At 47.6% G+C, this 17,917-nt stretch overlaps 1 protein-coding gene across 2 annotated transcripts in view; it reads right to left on the minus strand.

The window, feature by feature from the left end:
- Window positions 1-4,162: 4,162 nt before the first annotated feature.
- LRRC38 (leucine rich repeat containing 38) overlaps window positions 4,163-17,917 on the minus strand; it is a 56,722-nt gene continuing 42,967 nt past the window's right edge. Inside the window, exons 2-4 of one of the 2 annotated variants that reach the window (XR_014786069.1) lie at window positions 15,420-16,881; window positions 4,380-5,212; window positions 4,163-4,336 (exon numbers count right to left, since the gene is read on the minus strand). Coding sequence is in view for 1 of the 2 variants with exons in the window: in XM_084822276.1 (XP_084678402.1) it covers window positions 16,631-16,881 (251 nt within the window). In the remaining variant the exon portion in view is untranslated. Of the gene's footprint in view, window positions 4,337-4,379; window positions 5,213-15,191; window positions 16,882-17,917 lie in introns of those variants that run through there. The other variant, XM_084822276.1, reaches the window with a different exon arrangement.

Below are 17,917 nucleotides of genomic sequence, written 5' to 3' on the forward strand. Positions count from 1 at the left end.
AGAGTTGCACCCCAGGACCACACTGCAAGTCAAGCTGAGCGGATTCCAACAGGTTGTTGCCTTTGTCGGGCCTCTGGTTTGCTCTGCTCATCCTCGCACACCTCTGGAATCCTGGAATTAACTTGGAGAATTTCTATAATTCATTCAGTTGGACAGTAGCGGACTTATTCTAAGCAATAAACCTTCACAATAGCCCTGGCTGGGTGTACAAATCCTCCACTCACGTAAAACTGTGGAAGGGTAGGTGGCCACATGTGTGCTCTGCCCCTCCATCACCATGAGTTGGATGGAGAACATGTGCAGCAGACCACCTGCTCTAATCTTCATAGAATCCTACAATCATAGAACCGCACTGTTGGAAGGGGCCTACAAGACTATTGAGTCTAACACCCTGCTCAATGCAGGAATCCACATCAGAGCATCCCTGACAGGTGGCTGTCCAGCCTCATCTTGAATGCCTCCAGTGGGGGAGAGCCCACCACCTCCCTAGGTCATTGGTTCCACTGTTGTATTGCTCTAACAGTCAGGAAGGGTTTGTTTTTTTTTCCTGATGTTCAGCCGGAATCTGGCTTCCTGTCACTTGAGCCCATGATTCCGTGTCCTGCACTCTGGGATGATCGAGAAGAGATCCTGGCCTTCCTCTCTGTGACAACCTTTCAAGGACTTGAAGAGCACTATCATATCTCCCCTCAGTCTTCTCTTCTCAAGGCTAAACATGCCCAGTTCTTTCAGTCTCTCTTCATAGGGCTTTGTTTCCAGTCCCCTGATCATCTTTGTTGCCCTCCTCTGAACTCTCTCCAGTTTGTTTGCATCCTTCTTAAAGTGTGGCACCCAGAACTGGACACAGTACTCCAGATGAGGCCTAAGTAGTGCTGAGTAGAGGGGAACTAGTACTTCCCAGGATTTGGAAGTTATACTTCTATTCATGCAGCCCAAAGCATTTGCCTTTTTCTGCAGCCACATCACATTTTTGGCTCATAATCAGCTTGTGATCTACAGCAATTCCAAAATCGTTCTTGCTTGTAGTATTGTTGAGCCAAGCATCCCCCATCTTCTAACTGTGCTGTTGGTTTCCTTTTCCTAAGTGCAGAACTTGGCATTCATCCCTATTAAATTTCATTCTTTGTTGTTTTCAGCCCAGCGCTCCAGCCTGTCAAGGTCTCTTCAGATTTTGAGTCTTGTAGGCTACCTGCATGGTCTAGGGTTCTAAATAGGGATAGGCAAATCTTTCAAGTATCACTTTATCCTGGTTTCAAAATTTTAAAATCTCAAATTCTTTCTCTCCTGAATATGAAGAACTTTGCAAAGTTTTGGTACATTCTTATCAAAAATGAACTGAAATGAAATTCTCACACATCTGCACCAGACAAATTCAATAATTACAGCCATTCCAAGAATGGAAAAGGCCATGATATGCCTGCCTGCCATATAGCTGTTGAGGACGAAGAGTCTGTAAAAAAAAGAGAGGTGACAACCCCAATTCAGCCCTAAGACAAATGCACAGGGATTTGAAGAGCAAAGCAGCCAAAATCCTGGGCCAGGGTTAACTAAACTGTCCTTTCTGGTTTCTCTCACATTTTTTTTTAAATCTCAAGTTCTTTTGTCTCTGATATGGAAGGCTTTGCAAAATTTGGTAAATTCTGATCTAGGGATGCTGGAGGAATCTTTCCCGGGGGCAGGGTGAAGTTCGCCGAGCTTTCATCAGCTTGCCCCCCGGACTTTGGCTTGTTTAACCAGGAACTCGCCTGACTTGTTGTAGATTGAGTGAGGCCATCTCATGGATTTGGATCCCCCCCCCAAAAAATGACATTTGTGCAGATTGTGCCTGTAATTTGTGCAAATTGTGGCTGTAATTTGCTTAGTTTGTGCAAATTGTGGCTGTAATTTGCTTAGTTTGTGCAAATTGTGGCCATAATATGCTTAGTTTGTGCAAATTGCAAAAAAGAGAAGAGCTCCCAGAGTTTGGGGAAAAGCTTGTGGCTTGGCTCATAAATGCAAGCCAAGCGGGGGGGAGGGGGCTTCAGGAAAACAAGAATGAAGATAGGAGTTAGAGTGAACAGAAAACCCAAGACCTGGAAATAAGTCCATTTGCCACCTCTGAAGATGGGATTCCAAATCCCCTCCTCAGAAATAACCTCCAAGTCTAAAGCTTAGAAGCACTCTAAGTCCTAAACTCAGAAATAATTCTAAGTTCTACTTTCAGAAAACACCTTAACTTCCAAAGTCTAAGAGTCTAAAGAGGTCCATAGTTGCCCAAATCCTTGGGTCTGGTGGCAAGGCAGAAAGGGTGAAGTGGAGTAGCAGCATCAGCAAGAACCAGAACAACAGGAACAAAAGCACCCCCCTTCTGTGCTTTTATACTCCTGCTCTGGTCAAAGGTGGGGCCCAAGGAGCAATAAGTCGAGCAGCCTCCAATAAAAAGGGGTGCATGTGGTTAGAGCATTGGCTCACCAATCAGAAGCAAGGTGTCTCATCTCTCTCCCACAATTTCACGTGTCTGGCGAATGTGTCTGGCACCATTACAAACAGGTTACTTTGAAATGTCCCCAGATATGACCCAAAGTCTACCATCTGGGCATGTTATCTTGATTGACACATTTCTCTTTGGTGTATCTTCTTTGAACTCCTGGGCATCTTTGGCCATTTTTGATCATATCCGCCCAAACACCTCCTCCTAGTTGTCGCTCGTGCTCAGGGCTACACTTCCCCGCTACCAACTAGCATCGAGTAGGGACATTCTCTTATCAGCAGGTGTACACCACGAGAAGTCAAAACAGTACTTTTCCTCCTCTCAGTAGGCATCTGAGCATGCTCAGTTCTGCTGTTCATGCATCTTACTTACACATTCTGCCTGCACGTCGTGGCCTTGAGCAAGCTCTGTGAAGCCGGTTGTAAAGACAGCTGCATCCCCCCCCCCACCTTCTTCAAAGACTGTCCTGCAAAATCTCAGTTGGAGTCTCAGTTAGTCAATTAACATCATTTAGCATAGAATCGAACTTCACGGTCTTCTCGCCCAGGGTTCAAGAGTCTGGAATATAGAGCTGGTTACGAATCTGGGGTCTTCTAGGGGCTCTTCTTGTAGACCTCCCCCAGATCAAATCAGCCATCTTTACCCTTTAGTCACCCTTTTAGTACCAGACTGACACCGGTGGGCCTAAAAATATTTAGAACAATTTAGAACTAGGGATCAGTGAGAATTTCAGTTCAGTTTGGTTTTGATCAGAATAGGGATGGCCATCGTGGGGAAATCCAGTCCTTTTTAGGCTCGCTGGATTTAGGGGCTAAACAAACAGAGGAATATCCCCCACTACAGATATCCACCCCTTCAACTCATGGAGGGCAACAGCAACAGAGGATAGGAAGATAGGAACATCAGACACTGCCTTATACTGAGTTATCCTTGGTTCATCTAGCCCAATACTGTTGACACTGACTGGCAGCAGTGACTCTCCAGGGTTTCAGATAGGAGTTTTTCCTGCCCTACTTGAAGATGGCAAGGATTGAAATGTGGACTTTTTGCATGCAAAGGAGGTGCTCCACCACTGATCTATGGCCTCTCCCCAAAGCTTATCCCTGTGATTCTAATTGAACAGTCAAATAGGGCTAGTACTAAAATTAATTCTGGAATCAAAGAGGGCATAGTTTGTCACGGCTTTTGTTACCTTCAGTTTATTTCTATCTTTCTCCCCAACAATGTTACCAACGCACATATGTGCACAGAGCAAAGAGAACCCCAGCTTTGATGCTGTCATATACACACAGTGGCATCAAGATTCTTGTTTACCAGTACATAGGGATGGCAGAGAATTTCTCCCTGAAACTTCGGGGGGCCGAGCGCCAACGTGTTCGGCCCCCCAAACAAGTTTTGGGGAGAAATCCTCCGCACCGCCCGCCCCCCGGGACGGGACTTACCTTCGCCGAATGTCCCTCCCGGCGGTGGGTCCGGCCGGCGGTTCGGCAGCTGTTCGTGCGGGGCGGGAGCGGCAGCCGGTCTTTCGCCGCCATTCCAACAAAAGAAAAAAAAAACGCCCCCGTGATAGGCCGTGATATTTTCGCCGTAGTCTACGTAAAGATTTACGTAGACTACAGCGACCAAATAAGGAACGCGAATGGCGGCTCCCTATGGGGGCCGCCATTAGCGTACGCGCTTTTTTTTTTTTTTAATGTCACCCGTGATAGGTTACGTGATGATTAACATAGCCTATCATGTCTGACTTTGCAGATCTAGCCATGATAGGCTACGTTAATCGTCACGTAGCCTATCACGGGGGCGTTTGTGTTTTTTTTTAAACTTTCGAGTTCGCAGCCGGGCGAGGCGGGAAGCCTCCTCCCCGGCCTGAATTTCGGCCGGGGCGAGGCGGGAAGCCTCCCCCCCCGGCCTGAACTTCGCGGGGGGAGCAGCAAAGCACCTCCCCCCCATCACGAACAAGCTTCGGCGAAAGGTAAGGGACTTTCGTCCACCCCTACCATCCTTTAGTAAAAAGCCCAAGGAAATGAACGTTGAGATGATGTTGCTTACAGTTAGGGATGGGCAGATCACTTACCCCACTCTGGTGTGTGTGTGTGGGGGGGGTCCGCAGGCAGGGGGAAGCGATCCGTCCCTCTCCCCGGAATCCATCCAGGCCGGCTCCGCTCCGTGTTGATCCTGTGGAGACAGCCGCCTGCTCCGCATGGCTGGCGAATGGCAATACGGCCAGCAGCCATTGCCGTGCCGTATTGCTGTGCTAAGTCTCCATATGCAAATGACACAGTGGGCACCATTTGCGGCCGTAAAGCTGGTAGATTAGCCTAAAGGCAGCCTTTTACGGCTGCATTTAGGTTAATCTACCAGCTTTATGGCCAAAATGGCATCCACTATGCCATTTGCGTCCGGAGACTTAGCACAGCGATGGTCTGTTTTTTCACACGATAGGCTACGCAAATCTGGTCTGTTTTTTCACGCGATAGGCTACGCAAATCTGGTCTGTTTTTTCACACGATAGGCTACGCAAATCTGGTCTGTTTTTTCACGCGATAGGCTATGCAAATATTTGGAATCCGGCCTCATTGAGGTCCGTGGCGGAATTCTCCCCCATCCCTACTTACAATCGCATCAAAGTTGATTCTTCGATTTGTTTGATTTTTTGGCAGTGCTTTATCAATGCTCATGTACGCACTGGCGCCATAGGCAGAGGAGGGGTGGACAAGGATGATGCTGCACATGCATAGTGGTCTGTTAAAAAAAGAAAAAAAGGAAATAAAAATCAGATCAACAGAGGATTGCTGACACATTCATCTTCCTTTAGCAGCAAGATGGATTAAGATGGAACAGAACAATCTGGGAAGGAATGTGGATGTGGTGTGTTTGTGTGGGGAGTGTTTAGAGCATCCTTGATTGCAGAGAGCTTCCAGGGTGCACTTCTTAGACCATGCAATTGCTGGCAGGAGAAAGATGTCTTGGGGGAGCCTTGGGGGAGAGACGCCCTTTCACATTAATAAAGCCCCTTTATTATGATAAGTACCGAGATCCCTACGAGGCACAGAGAGAGGACACCCCTTTGTCAAGGGCATCTGGTTCAAGAAATCCAAGAATATACCACCAATACCTGGCTTATCAGCTCAGTCACATTGGTCTGGTGATATTCCTAGGGGTGGCGGAGAATTCCGCCATGGACTCCAATGAGGCCAGATTCTGCCCGGAGTCCGTGGCGGAATGAACCAAATATTTACGTAGCCTATCATGAAGGTGATAGGCTTACGTAGCTACGTAAATATTTCCGTAGCTTATCACGAAAAGACCTGGGACGCAAATGGCGTCCGCTACGCCAGACGCCATTTGCGTCCGCACACTGGCAGGGCAGCGGACAGAAGTCTGGCTGCGGATGGGCCCGGCCGGCGGCTCCGCGGACTCGCTGTGGAGCAGAGCCAGCCGGGGAGGATTCCGGTGGGGAGAACAGATTGCATCCCCCCCACAGGCCCCCCAGGCGGATCAGTGAGTGTGGTTCATACACCCCTAGATATTTCACTTGCTTACTTAGGTGTGTGCGCACGCGCACGCACACCCATTGCCTGGATAATTAGAACATTCTAAAAAGTTGTGATGCTTTCTTGACAGGGATGCGATTGCCTTCATAAGTGAGGAAGCACATGAAGCTGCCTCAGTGGGGTGGGATTGCTTTCATGCATGCTGAGGGTTTCATAGAGTAATCCTACGGAAGTTGGGAAGGGGACTCCATGATGGAGAAACCACTCATTCCTATCCCCTGTTGGCTCACACCTGCCAGGTTGGGAGTTGGTGTCAGGGAGAGCCTTGCTCCATTTTTCCTGCCATAGGCTGGTGTTTTCCAATTTCTTTCCTATTGACCGCAATGTGGAGAAATTAACTGTGTCAGATCCAGGGATGCTATACTTTTTCAGCTGGTTCAGGGGAGTGGCAGGGGACCAGGATGGCTTTGGTTCCTGTGGATCCAAGGCCTCTCTAGATCTGCCCCAACACACCCCTTTTCAGTGCCTAGTGTGGTTGGAATGCTGATGACAGAGAAGTGAGCCCAGTAGAGGTTTCTGCTGCCTCCAGCAGTCCTCCTCTGCCTGCAAACCTCTCTTTCCAAACACAGAGAGGGAGGTTTGACCACACTGTTCTATGGCCCGTAGAACACCCTCCCACTGACCGTACAATTGTGCCCCAGTTTCATTAAGCAAGTGTTCCATTTTCAACGCCAAGCTCCATCCGCGCAGATAGAAGAGAAGAGAGTATCCCTGAGCATATACAGAGAGTGCTTATTAGAGTTCAAAAGGTGAGGCTTCCGGTGCACGGGACATGATTTCCAAAGAAGCCTGTGCCCAAGCATATCTCTTTTTTTACAAATTTAAATATCAGGGTAAGAGATGTTGCATCTTTCTACATTACTATACATCATGGTGAGAATGCATCATCAACTTTGTCATAATCACAAGTATAATATGTCAGGAAGCCCCAAACTTGTTAAGCAAAAATGAGGGAGGGAGGGAGGGAGGGAGGGAGGGAGGGAGGGAGGATTGGATTTTTACAATAAATTGATGCTAATTTGACCTCTGTTCTGATTCTTCTACAATTAGAAGGTTGCCTTTTCTCTTTCTTTTTTGCTAGGTATACTTTTACGCTACAGATATTTTGCATTACTAAATTATGTTTCTCTAAAATACAATTGTATTTTGGTTCGGGGTTGTTTTTTTAAAAAAGAAATACACTGCAGTTAAGTAACATAATCAGACACTGGTAATAAAAACTCTTCTCACTCCTTCTTCCCAACAGTGAAGACTACCCTTGGGCATGGGTGAAGTGAGATCTCATGCACCTCTGATGGATTCTACTTTGCATAGAGACCCTCCATGGATAGAAGCATACTAAGGAATGGATGGCCTTGGGAGCTGATGGGATCTCCTTCACTGGAGGTGTTTAAGTGGAGGCTGGACTGCCATTTTTCAGGGATGCTGTAACTACATCCCGCATTGCAGAGCCTGCACTAAGCAGGGGGTTGGACTACGATGGTGTATATCCCTTCCAGCTCATTGATTCTATGTGTGGCAGCGTTGCAGGAAGCAATGGAGGAGTGAGCCTAGGGAGCCTGTGTTTCTTTCTCTCCTTATTTTCATTCTATATGGTCAATTTATGTTTTCCAGTTCAGGAGGTGTGGTGGTGAAAGATTCATTGTTTGAATGTGCAGCTCCTTTTTAAGTGTGGCCCCAGCTCAGTATGAAGTTGAGCTAAAAGTGAACTTAGCGGGAGAGATCCTGCAAATCAGGGGTGTCAAACCTCATGCCCCTCAGCCCCAACTGGCCCACTCTAAGCTAAATTATCCTGGTATTTATTTGCATTTTGGTCCCCAACTTTTTTTTGCCATTGGCCTCTTACCAGTGGGGTGTGCCTTCTCCACCCCTGAGAGCTTCTATGCAATTCAGTTTACTCCTTGGGCTGAAAGAGGTTTCATACCCCTGGTCTACATGATAATGCTAGCTGTTGCTCTTAAAATCATAATACAAAATCAATCAATATATGTCGATCTAGATTTTAAGTAGTGCCCCAAACATCAGAACATTTGGTATTGGTGTTTTTAGCGACTGTATAAGATTTCAGTCTTTAGCTAGTGGCACTTGGAACGACCTGATGGAAGAATCATCTCCTCCTTTGAAATCATATATTTTGCACATACATAGAACTTTCATTAAGTGACTGGCTTCAACTACAATGGCATCTTCACATGCTCTGGCTATCCCAGTTTACCAGGGCACTGGTAACCCTTGGCCACTGTCCTTGGTAAATTATTATCCCTGTTTTGTCCTTATTACTGCTCCCACATGAACGTCACAGTGTGCCAGAGCACGCTGCCTGTCATTTCATCGCATGGGGGCTCCATTTGAATAGGTAGTAACATATTTTAGGGAAATGTAGGGATGTCAGAGAATTCCGCCATAGACTCCAGTGAGGCCGGATTCTAAAGAATCAGTGGCAGAATGGCCTCCCCTACCCCACCACCCTGCGGAATCCTCCCGGGACAGAACGTACCTGGCGGTGGATCCTGCAGCTCTGGTTGGCTCTGGCGGCTCCAGTGGCAGCTCCGGCTGGTCTCCCAGCCACTGCCAGGCTGCTGCGGCTGCCATTTGCATCCTTGCAGTAAGCCGTGATAGGCTACATAAGTACTTAGTAGCCTATCACAGCAAGGAGCAGGGGCGCAAATGGCGGCCGCTACGCCATTTGCGTCCTTGCAGTAAGCCGTGATAGGCTACTTAAGTATTTACGTAGCCTATCACAGCAAAAGGCTGCCATGCAAATGGCATAGTGGCCGCCATTTGCGTGGCTGCCTTTTGCCATGATAGGCTACATAAATACTTACGTAGCCTATCACGGCTTACTGCAAGGACGCAAACGGTGGCTGCTACGACGGCCTCCATTTGCAGCCACAGCAGCCCGGCGGCTCCATGGAGCTGCTGCAGAGCGGAGCTGGCCGGGCAGGATTCCGGGGGGAAGGACGGAGCGCCTCCCCCCCACTGTGGATTGACCGGCACGGAGCCAAATAGGGATTCCGTACATCCCTAGGGAAATGATCTTTCTGGGTTCCTGTCATATATTTAGCCAAAAGAACTGACAGCCTTGGAGCTCCCCTTGAAATGCAAACAGCAGCTTCAGAGAGGAGATTTTTGCCCAGACCATGGCAGGGAGTGAGTCAGTTATACATCCCCTCCATATCACCCCTGCACTGGTCTCGAAGATACTCAGGCTGTCCCATGGCTACCTCCTGCATCATCAACAATGCGCACGTTCATTGCGTTCATGCAATTCACATATCTGGTCTGGCCTTCGAAAGGAGTAAGAGAACAGGAAGTGATGGCACGAAGGGAGAACAGCAGGGCCAGGCGGCTTCCATGGGGTGACAGTGGCCCCCGCTGCTGACATATGGACTTCAGCCAATGCCCAAAGATGTCGATCCCTGAGTCTGGCCCTACCTGTTACTTTGAGGGCCGTTGCTATTTACAAATACTGCTTTTCTGTGGCTTATTGCTCCATTGCTTAAATTGTTCGTTGTGTTTTTATACTTTGGGGTGTGTGAACCACAACGGTAGACCCTTTGGGGATGGAAGAGTGGTCTACCAATGCATCTTCTAAATAAATAAACAAACAAACAATGGAGCAATCCTATGTGGATCGATGGTCACCTCTGACCCTGGGGGAGACCACCTATCCAGTGCAGGGCAGGAGGAGTGGTGAGGAGCAGATCTCCTCCTCACTCCCCCTGCCCTGCTTTCACAGCTAGAGAGCTGATTCAGCTGTCTAGCTGTGGGATCTCTGAGCATGGGGAGAGGCGGCCAGATGACATATAGGAAGTGTCCTACCAACATTTCTGACCTCCCTGCCCTGTCCTTCCCCCAGGAATGCCCCATTTTTGCCACTCCATGCTGCTCTTACGAGCATGGGGCCAATCGGCGCTGCCTACAAGGAAGCATGGGAGGGGAGGTCAGTTCTCTGGGAACCGACCTTGGAGCACGGGCTCCAAGTTCAGTTCCCGGGAACCAACCTATCCTATGGCCATCTAGCCGCTGACTAGCGGCCATAGGATTGCACCGTAAATAAATACATACATAAATGCTGCTCTTTCCAGGACATTCTGGACAAAGGAGCAAGCAAGAGGACCAACAGTTCTCTGAATCCCCCAAATTTGTATTATATTCCCATCTATGCCCGTGGCAGTAATACAAGTTCACCACCCTTTAGGTCAGCCTCACTGGCCACATCAATATTTTTGGTGCAGAGATGGGCTGAGACCAGCAATGACTGTGGGGCTGTGTAGGGGAAAGAAAAGCCTTCCCCTTAGATACCGTTCCCCTTAGATACCCATGTGTCCTACTTTACAGAGTATATACCTCCATAGGAAGGCAACCCCTATTTGAAGGCCTGGCTTAAAGAACCCCAGAAGGGGGCACAGCAAAGGTCTGAAAGTTGTCTATTAACAGTAGCACCTAGACAGCAGAATGCCGCAAAGGTCCTTGGTCCCTGCTATGGTGAGGTGTATGGTATTTCTATTTAAACTGTAGAAATTATTTGTAAATTTGCATCGATCATATGGACTGGTATATGCAGATGCATGCACATCTGCATCCCCCCCTTTTGGTGATGCATTTCCCCTTCTTGAGGCTGTACAAGTGGCCAGCCTGGTGCACTTTCACACAGCCCCATGTCACAAGCCTTCATAACCTCCACCCTCTTTGCACATGCTGCTACATGGAGAACCTCCTCTACGTATCGCCTCACACAAGGACCAGCCTTCAGAAAACTCCATGATGTTCTAGTAGAGCTCCCAGCAGTTCCAGAAAACCTTCTGACCACCTGGTCACATATTGAAAATGGTGATGAAACACAAAAGAAGGATTAATGCTAGAGTTTCTTCCCCAAGAGACTTCTGAGCTGCAAGAATTTAGGATCAAGCATATGGTGAATGGGCCATGGGTGGGTATCATTCTTTTCTCATGGGCCATCGGTGAGCATCATTCTTTTTCCATGGGCCATCAGTGGGCAACATTCTTTTTCCATGGGCCATCGGTGGGCATCATTCTTGTTTCATTCTATACTGGTGTGCGTGTGTGTGTGTGTGTGTGTGTGTGCGTGCACGCACGCACATGTTCATGGAGGTGTTGGAGGCATTACAGGCCTGAGCCTGGGTCTGCCGGAAGGAACAAAGTCAACATCAGAGGAAGTTCTCCATGCAGCCTCTGTTGCTTATTTAGGCAGCTGCTTCCATAAGAACTAGGGATGAAATAATTCCTAACCCCCAGCCCACCTGACAGCAGGTGGAGGCAATCAGCCCACCAAAATTCGGAAACAGAGCAGAGCCCCCTGTCAGTCTCAAGCAATGTTCCACCAAGGAGGCAGGGCTTGGGACATGCACCTCCCTGTTGGACTGGGTGGGGACCATAGGGCCATAGGAAGCTGCCTTATACTGAGTCAGATCACTGGTACATCTAGCCCAGTATTGTCAACACTGACTGGCAGTGGCTCTCTAGGGTTTCAGGCAGGATTCTTTCCTCGCCCTACCTGGAGAAGCCAGGGATGGAACCTGGTATCTTCTGCATCCAAAGCAGGGGCTCTATCACACTGAGCTACAGCTCCTCGTCTTATTCTGGGAGTTGTAGTCCAACCCATCTGGAGGGGATCATTGGGGAAGGCTGCTCCAACCTCCTTGCTTGTCAGTGGTTATGCACCCAGCACCCCCAGTTAGGTATCCGTTGTCCCAGTTGCTTGCTCACTCCCTTAGAATGCTTGCTATTCACTGCCAGCACCATCTGTAGTGAAGAAGGGGGGGTACAAATTATTAAATAAATAACCAGTCCCCACCCCCACCCCAGCCAGATTTCAAGAGTCATGGCTAGGGCAAAAAATGTCCACAGGGCCATTTACAGGGAAGAAGGAGAGGCCATAGGTTATAGAGCCTCTGTTTGGGGTGAATGAACCCTACTCACTGATCTGCCTGGGGGGTCCGTGGGGGGGGCGATCCGTCCCTCCTCCCGCAATCCTTCCCAGAATGCTCCGCTCTGCAGCTAGTCTGCAGAGCTGCCAGCCAGGCCCATCCACAGCTGGACTTCCATCCTCTGCCCTGCCAATGTGCGGACGCAAATGGCGTCCGGCATAGCAGATGCCATTTGCATCCCTGGTCCTTTCGTGATAGGCTACGTAAATATTTATGTAGCAGATGCCATTTGCATCCCTGGTCCTTTCGTGATAGGCTACGTAAATATTTATGTAGCAGATGCCATTTGCATCCCTGGTCTTTTCGTGATAGGCTATGTAAATATTTACATAGCCTATCACAAAAAGAGCAGGGATGCAAATGGAGTAGCGGACACTGATGTCAGGGTGGAAACTGAGCTCATAGAGCCCCAGAGCAGTTCTGATTCTGAGGAGGAACAGCAATCCATGGAAGAGGAGCCAGCTCATCCCTCACAGGCACAGCAGCTGGCAGAGATTCCTCCTGCCGGCATTCCTGAGTTAGATAGTGATCCTAGCAGTGGGAAAGTGCGGGAACGAGGCTTGCTGGACGCTAGACGCAGAGAGCGACGAGCGATGGAGGGCGCGGAAAGGAGGCGTAGCGCCCATTTGGTGCGCAAGCAACAGCCGCCTCCCATGGACCCAAGGGAAAGAGGGAGGATCTCTCCCTACCCATAAGTTCTGCGTCTTCAAGTGACTCTCTTTCGAACAGGGATCAACTGCCTATTCGAAGCTTAGGCCACTCTGCTGTTCCTTGCTTTAGTCGCTGGTGCTTAGCAACTGAAAGAGTCATTAAGTTGTAAAAGGATTAAAGCCTTGAAAAGAATCCTTTCATCTGTGTCTTGAGTTAGCTATTGGAGTCTACTGAAAGAGGCCGCCAGGGAGCTCCTGACAATTATTTGCGTCCCTGCTCTTTGCCATGATAGGCTACATAAAGATTTACATAACCTATCACAAAAAGACCAGGGACGCAAATGGCATCCGCTACGCCGGACGTCATTTGCATCCGCACACTGGCAGCGGACGCAAGGACTTGGCGGACGCACTCGGACCCGGCCAGCACCAGGTAGGGTCCGTCCGGGACGAAGTTCGCGGGGTGAGGGGGGGAATGGTCCATTCCACCACGGACTCGGGGGAGCCGGATTCTAAAGAATCTGGCCTCATTGGAGTCCTTGGCGGAATTCTCCGCCACCCCTAGCCTCTGTTCTTGCCTGTGAATTCTCCCCAGCATATGTTTTTGCCAAGCTGACCTACTTACTGCTCTGCCCTATGTTAGTGGGGACTGGGGAGATGTCTGCATTTATGCCATTTTGGCTTCTAATTTCCACTCTAAATCTAGGAAGCATTAAAAGTTTCCTCTTCCCGAAATTATAGCACGAGTCGAACAAAGAACCCGTGTTTCCATTTTGAATTGTTAGTAAAGAATTGCACAGTTACAAGATGGGGGATACGTGGCTCAACCACACTACAAGCGAGAAAGATCTTGGAATTGTTGTTGATCACAAGCTGAATATGAGCAAACAATGTGATGTGGCTGCAAAAAAGGCAAATGCTATTTTGGGCTGCATTAATAGAAGCATAGCTTCCAAATCCCGGGAAGTCCTAGTTCTCCTCTACTCAGCACTGGTTAGGCCTTATCTGGAGTACTGTGTCCAGTTCTGGGCACCACACTTTAAGAAGGATGCAGACAAACTAGGGATGTACGAAAGGCACTTACCTGGTCCCGCAGCTTGCTTCGCGGTGGGGGGGAGGTGCTTCGGTTCTCCCCCCAAAGTTCAGGCCGGGGGGGGAGGCGCCCCGCCTTGCCTGGCCGAAATTCAGGCTGGGCGGGGGAGGTGCCCCCTCTCCCCGGCCGCGAAATACAAAAGTGAAAAAAAAAACACCCGTGATAGGCTACGTAACGATTTACGTAGCCTATCACGGCTGACTTTGGGAATCTAGCCATGATAGGCTACGTAAATCGTTACGTAGCCTATCACGGGTGTTTTGTTTTGTTTTGTTTTGTTTTACTTTATTTTGTAATGGTGGCGGCAGCATTCGAGGGAGGTAAGTCCCATCTCGGGGGGGGGCGGGGGGGCAGAGAATTTCACCAACAATTTCGGGGGTTCCCCGAGATTCGTGGAGAAATTCTCTGACATCCCTAAGACAAACTGGAGAGGGTTCAGAGGAGGGCAACAAAGATGACCAGGGGACTGGAAACAAAGCCCTATGAAGAGAGACTGAAAGAACTGGGCCTGTTTAGCCTTGAGAAGAGAAGACTGAGGGGAGATATGATAGCACTCTTCAAGTACTTGAAAGGTTGTCACAGAGAAGAAGGCCAGGATCCCTTCTTGATCATCCCAGAGTGCAGGACACGGAATAATGGGCTCAAGTTACAGGAAGCCAGATTCCGGCTGAACATCAGGAAAAACCTCCTGACTGTAAGAGCAATACGACAATGGAACCAATTACCTGGGGAGGTGGTGGGCTCTCCCATACTGGAGGCCTTCAAGATGAGGCTGGACGGCCATTTGTCAGGGATGCTCTGACTTGGATTCCTGCATTGAGCAGGGGCAGGGGGTTGGACTTGATGGCCTTGTAGGCCCCTTCCAACCCTACTATTCTATGATTCTATGATTCTATAAAGCTCCAGGTTTCCTCCTATTCTACTCTTCTATTGTTCCTCTCCTTCCTTCTGCCCTGCTTTCCTCTCTTCCTGGATTCTAGTTTAACTAAGTAGTACCCTATAATTCTGAAATTGTGCGATGTGCAACTGAGCTCAGCTCTAAGCTCCTTCATTTCTTTTGCATCGTTACCTTTGCATTATTGATGCACGCATGTGCATTGATAAAACACTGTCCAAAAACATACACATGCACAGTGTTGATGCAATCACAACGATCTTTGTGTAGTGTTTTACTGAAGCACAAATGTGTTTATGAGTATTTGTAAAACACTGCACAAAAAGAGTCTTGATGAACAGTGGCACAATTATTGCCAGACTGCAGGGCAGATATCCAGGGCCGTGCAGCTCAGAAGCCCCACCACCACCACCACCACCAATACAGAGAGGTGTCAGAAAGTCTCTGGCATTGGCATGCTTTGAAGGATTTCTCCCAGATTGGCAGTAAGCTGAGCCAATCAGATGCCACCTTTTGGGATGCACAGCCAATGAGGGCACTGGAATAGAAAGATTGCTTTTCTGCTTTGTTTTATCAGTGTACTCATGGATATTTGTAATAAAAGTGTGGGGAGAGAAGAAATGATGAAACCAAAGGAAGTGAAAACTGCAGCAAATGGCACTGTACAATGCTATAAATAATACAGAGATTTGTTTGTTATTGGAGCAATGGAGAATTCTCAGCGCATTATTTCTAAGACTAGGCAATTTGCAGCTCTGAACTCCAGGAACAAATGTGGAAGTGGGGAATTTTGGAAGCATATCTACCTGGGGCTTCATTTTGCACTCCTGTTTTGAAAGCTGTGGGGAAATATGCTTTATTTGCAATGGCCAAAATCCTAAATATTGGCAGCAAAATTTGAATTTTGGTTCCTTAAAAAGATCTCAAACTGTTCACAAATTTTGACAGAAGTCTGGTTTTGTTTCCAACTAGCAGAAGCTTCTGAACAAAGCATGTAAGACTGTGTCATTGCACCAGGCCAGTATCTCTCTCTTCTTATAACACTTTAGCGTTGTAGAAGGTTACTTCCCACAGTTGCTGCCTGTTCCACTCTGGTAGACCTGGAATGGGCACAGGTCACATAGGAAGAACCCGCTTCCTCTTCCATCCTCTCCTACACAAACATCCCCATTTTAAACTTGGCAGCTGATGGAACCACATGGGTGCAGGTTGGATAGCGCCACTTGGGTAAAAGTAGAACTTGTCCAGAAAAGCTTTCAGTTGTCCACCCGAATGCATTCCAAAACAGCGTGTGTGTTCTTGTGAATAGATGTTGGTTGCCCCCCAAACCAAAAAATACATCAACTCGCATGGTTTTGATCCTGTGATTCTTCAGGGTCAACAGGGCCATGCCTTCCTTGAGACACCAAGTGACGGCATATTTATAGGCATCTGGAGAATCTAAAGCCATGATGGAGGAATTAAACATCATGAGCTATGGTGTCCAAAGCACAAGAGTCCAGAAGAAGATTCCTTCCAGTGCATGATGAACAACACACTGCCTTTATGGCAAGACTGATTATTCTGATTTCTTACCTTGATGTTTATTTGTTAATTTATATACTGTTATGCTAAACTGCATGCCACATAAGTGGGATTGTTACAAACTGAACAACCTAACAGGGGAAATTCTAAAATAAAAAGCATTAAAAATAAAAATAAGCCACCAACTGGAAGGTCAGATCTTAATCCTTGTGCCCTAATTGGTTGCCTCGGGTCTTCTGTTTGAGCCTTTCCCTTCTTCTGTCTTATTATCATTAATTTTAACCAGGGGATCAGATCAAGTGATCTAACTAGAAAAGCCTGCGTTCTTCCATAAATCCTTGTTAGATTTTCCATGGACATTGATGGGGAAATCCCATTGAGGCTGTGGGAGGGGTATTCAGTCCTTAGATGTTTGTTGTGTTGTAATGTACTGTTTAGCTGCTGTCCGTTGGAAACCAGTGACTCATCCAACAATGTGGAAATGGAATGGTGTTCAGTCTTCCTCACCCTCATCGTCCTCGTCGTCTTTACTGGGTGCACATCTTTGGAAGCAGTTCACAATCAGGGCCAAAATGAAGCTTGAGACAATAGCGGCAATGGAGACAGCGACGCCAGAGAAGATGATGATAATAAGGTCTGTGAGTGATAAATTAAATTTGCAATCCCTAAAACTGGCTTCTGTTAATTCACTGAGATATATTGTTATTTCCTCCACAGGAACAGTGCACTGGATTTCATTGAGACCTGCATGGAAAGAAAGGGAGAGGGGGGGGGAGAGAGAGAGAGAGAGAGAGAGAGAGAAGGGTACATTTTTTATTTGTTTTTAGCAATATTGTTATTCATTGATTTGTTTATATGCTGGTTTGCCATGCAAAATTATGTCCAAAGCAGTTCACACAGAGAGTAAGCTACTAGAAGGGTGCTTATTGCATTATTGTTCTGATCCAGGCTTCGAACAGGCACCTGGTTAGCCACTGTGCAAACAGAAATCTGGACTAGATAGACCTTTGGGCTTTCTTCACATGGAGCGTTTATCCTGCGATTGAGATTGCTCCTTCACGAAAGTTTGCAGGCTCTTTACATGATGCCGTGACCTTCCAGGGCGTCTCCTGCACTAAATGCCCTTTGTTCCATTTTTAAATAGATCACAGATAATGAGCTATCAAATTACCCCGTTGTGTTCCGCTTGAGTTCCCTCTGTGAAAAGAGGAAAAGTGGCAAAAAGAGGAGCGAGATCAATGAAAGATAATAGAAGACTCAGATGCAGGGAGAAAGGGGAGGGGGGAAAGGAAGCACGTGAAAAGGGGGGTTGTTGTGATCCTGCATTTAAAAGAGAAGCAAAAAGCCTCATTTTAAGAGCAGGATTTTAGGCTGGTGTAGAGATGCCCTTGATCTGATCCAGCACAGCTCTTCCTACATGTTTAAGACATAATGTCAATGCAACAATACAATAGAAATACATATACAGTACAATACCATAGAGATATATAAATGCCCTAACTATAACAAATCCATTTAACACATTTTATAAATAATAGCATATATCCACATTAGTCATCTCCCGGACAGGTTGGCTTTCAAAGGGCACAGAAACTTTCAAGGGAGCATGTTAAAAGTGGCCTCATCTAGAAGGCAACAAAGCATGAAACTGGGACTTAATGGGAGTGACTAACTTAAGTCCCATTCATTTCAGTGTGCCTGCTCTAAGTAGGACTGATGTTGGATTTTACCCAAAGCTTGCTAATATGAGATGGAACTTCTGAAATCTCCATAGCTTCTA

This window comes from Heloderma suspectum, chromosome 15, assembly GCF_057233095.1.
Source record: "Heloderma suspectum isolate Gila_16-S chromosome 15, 16-S_ref, whole genome shotgun sequence".
NCBI classification, from domain to species: domain Eukaryota; kingdom Metazoa; phylum Chordata; class Lepidosauria; order Squamata; family Helodermatidae; genus Heloderma; species Heloderma suspectum.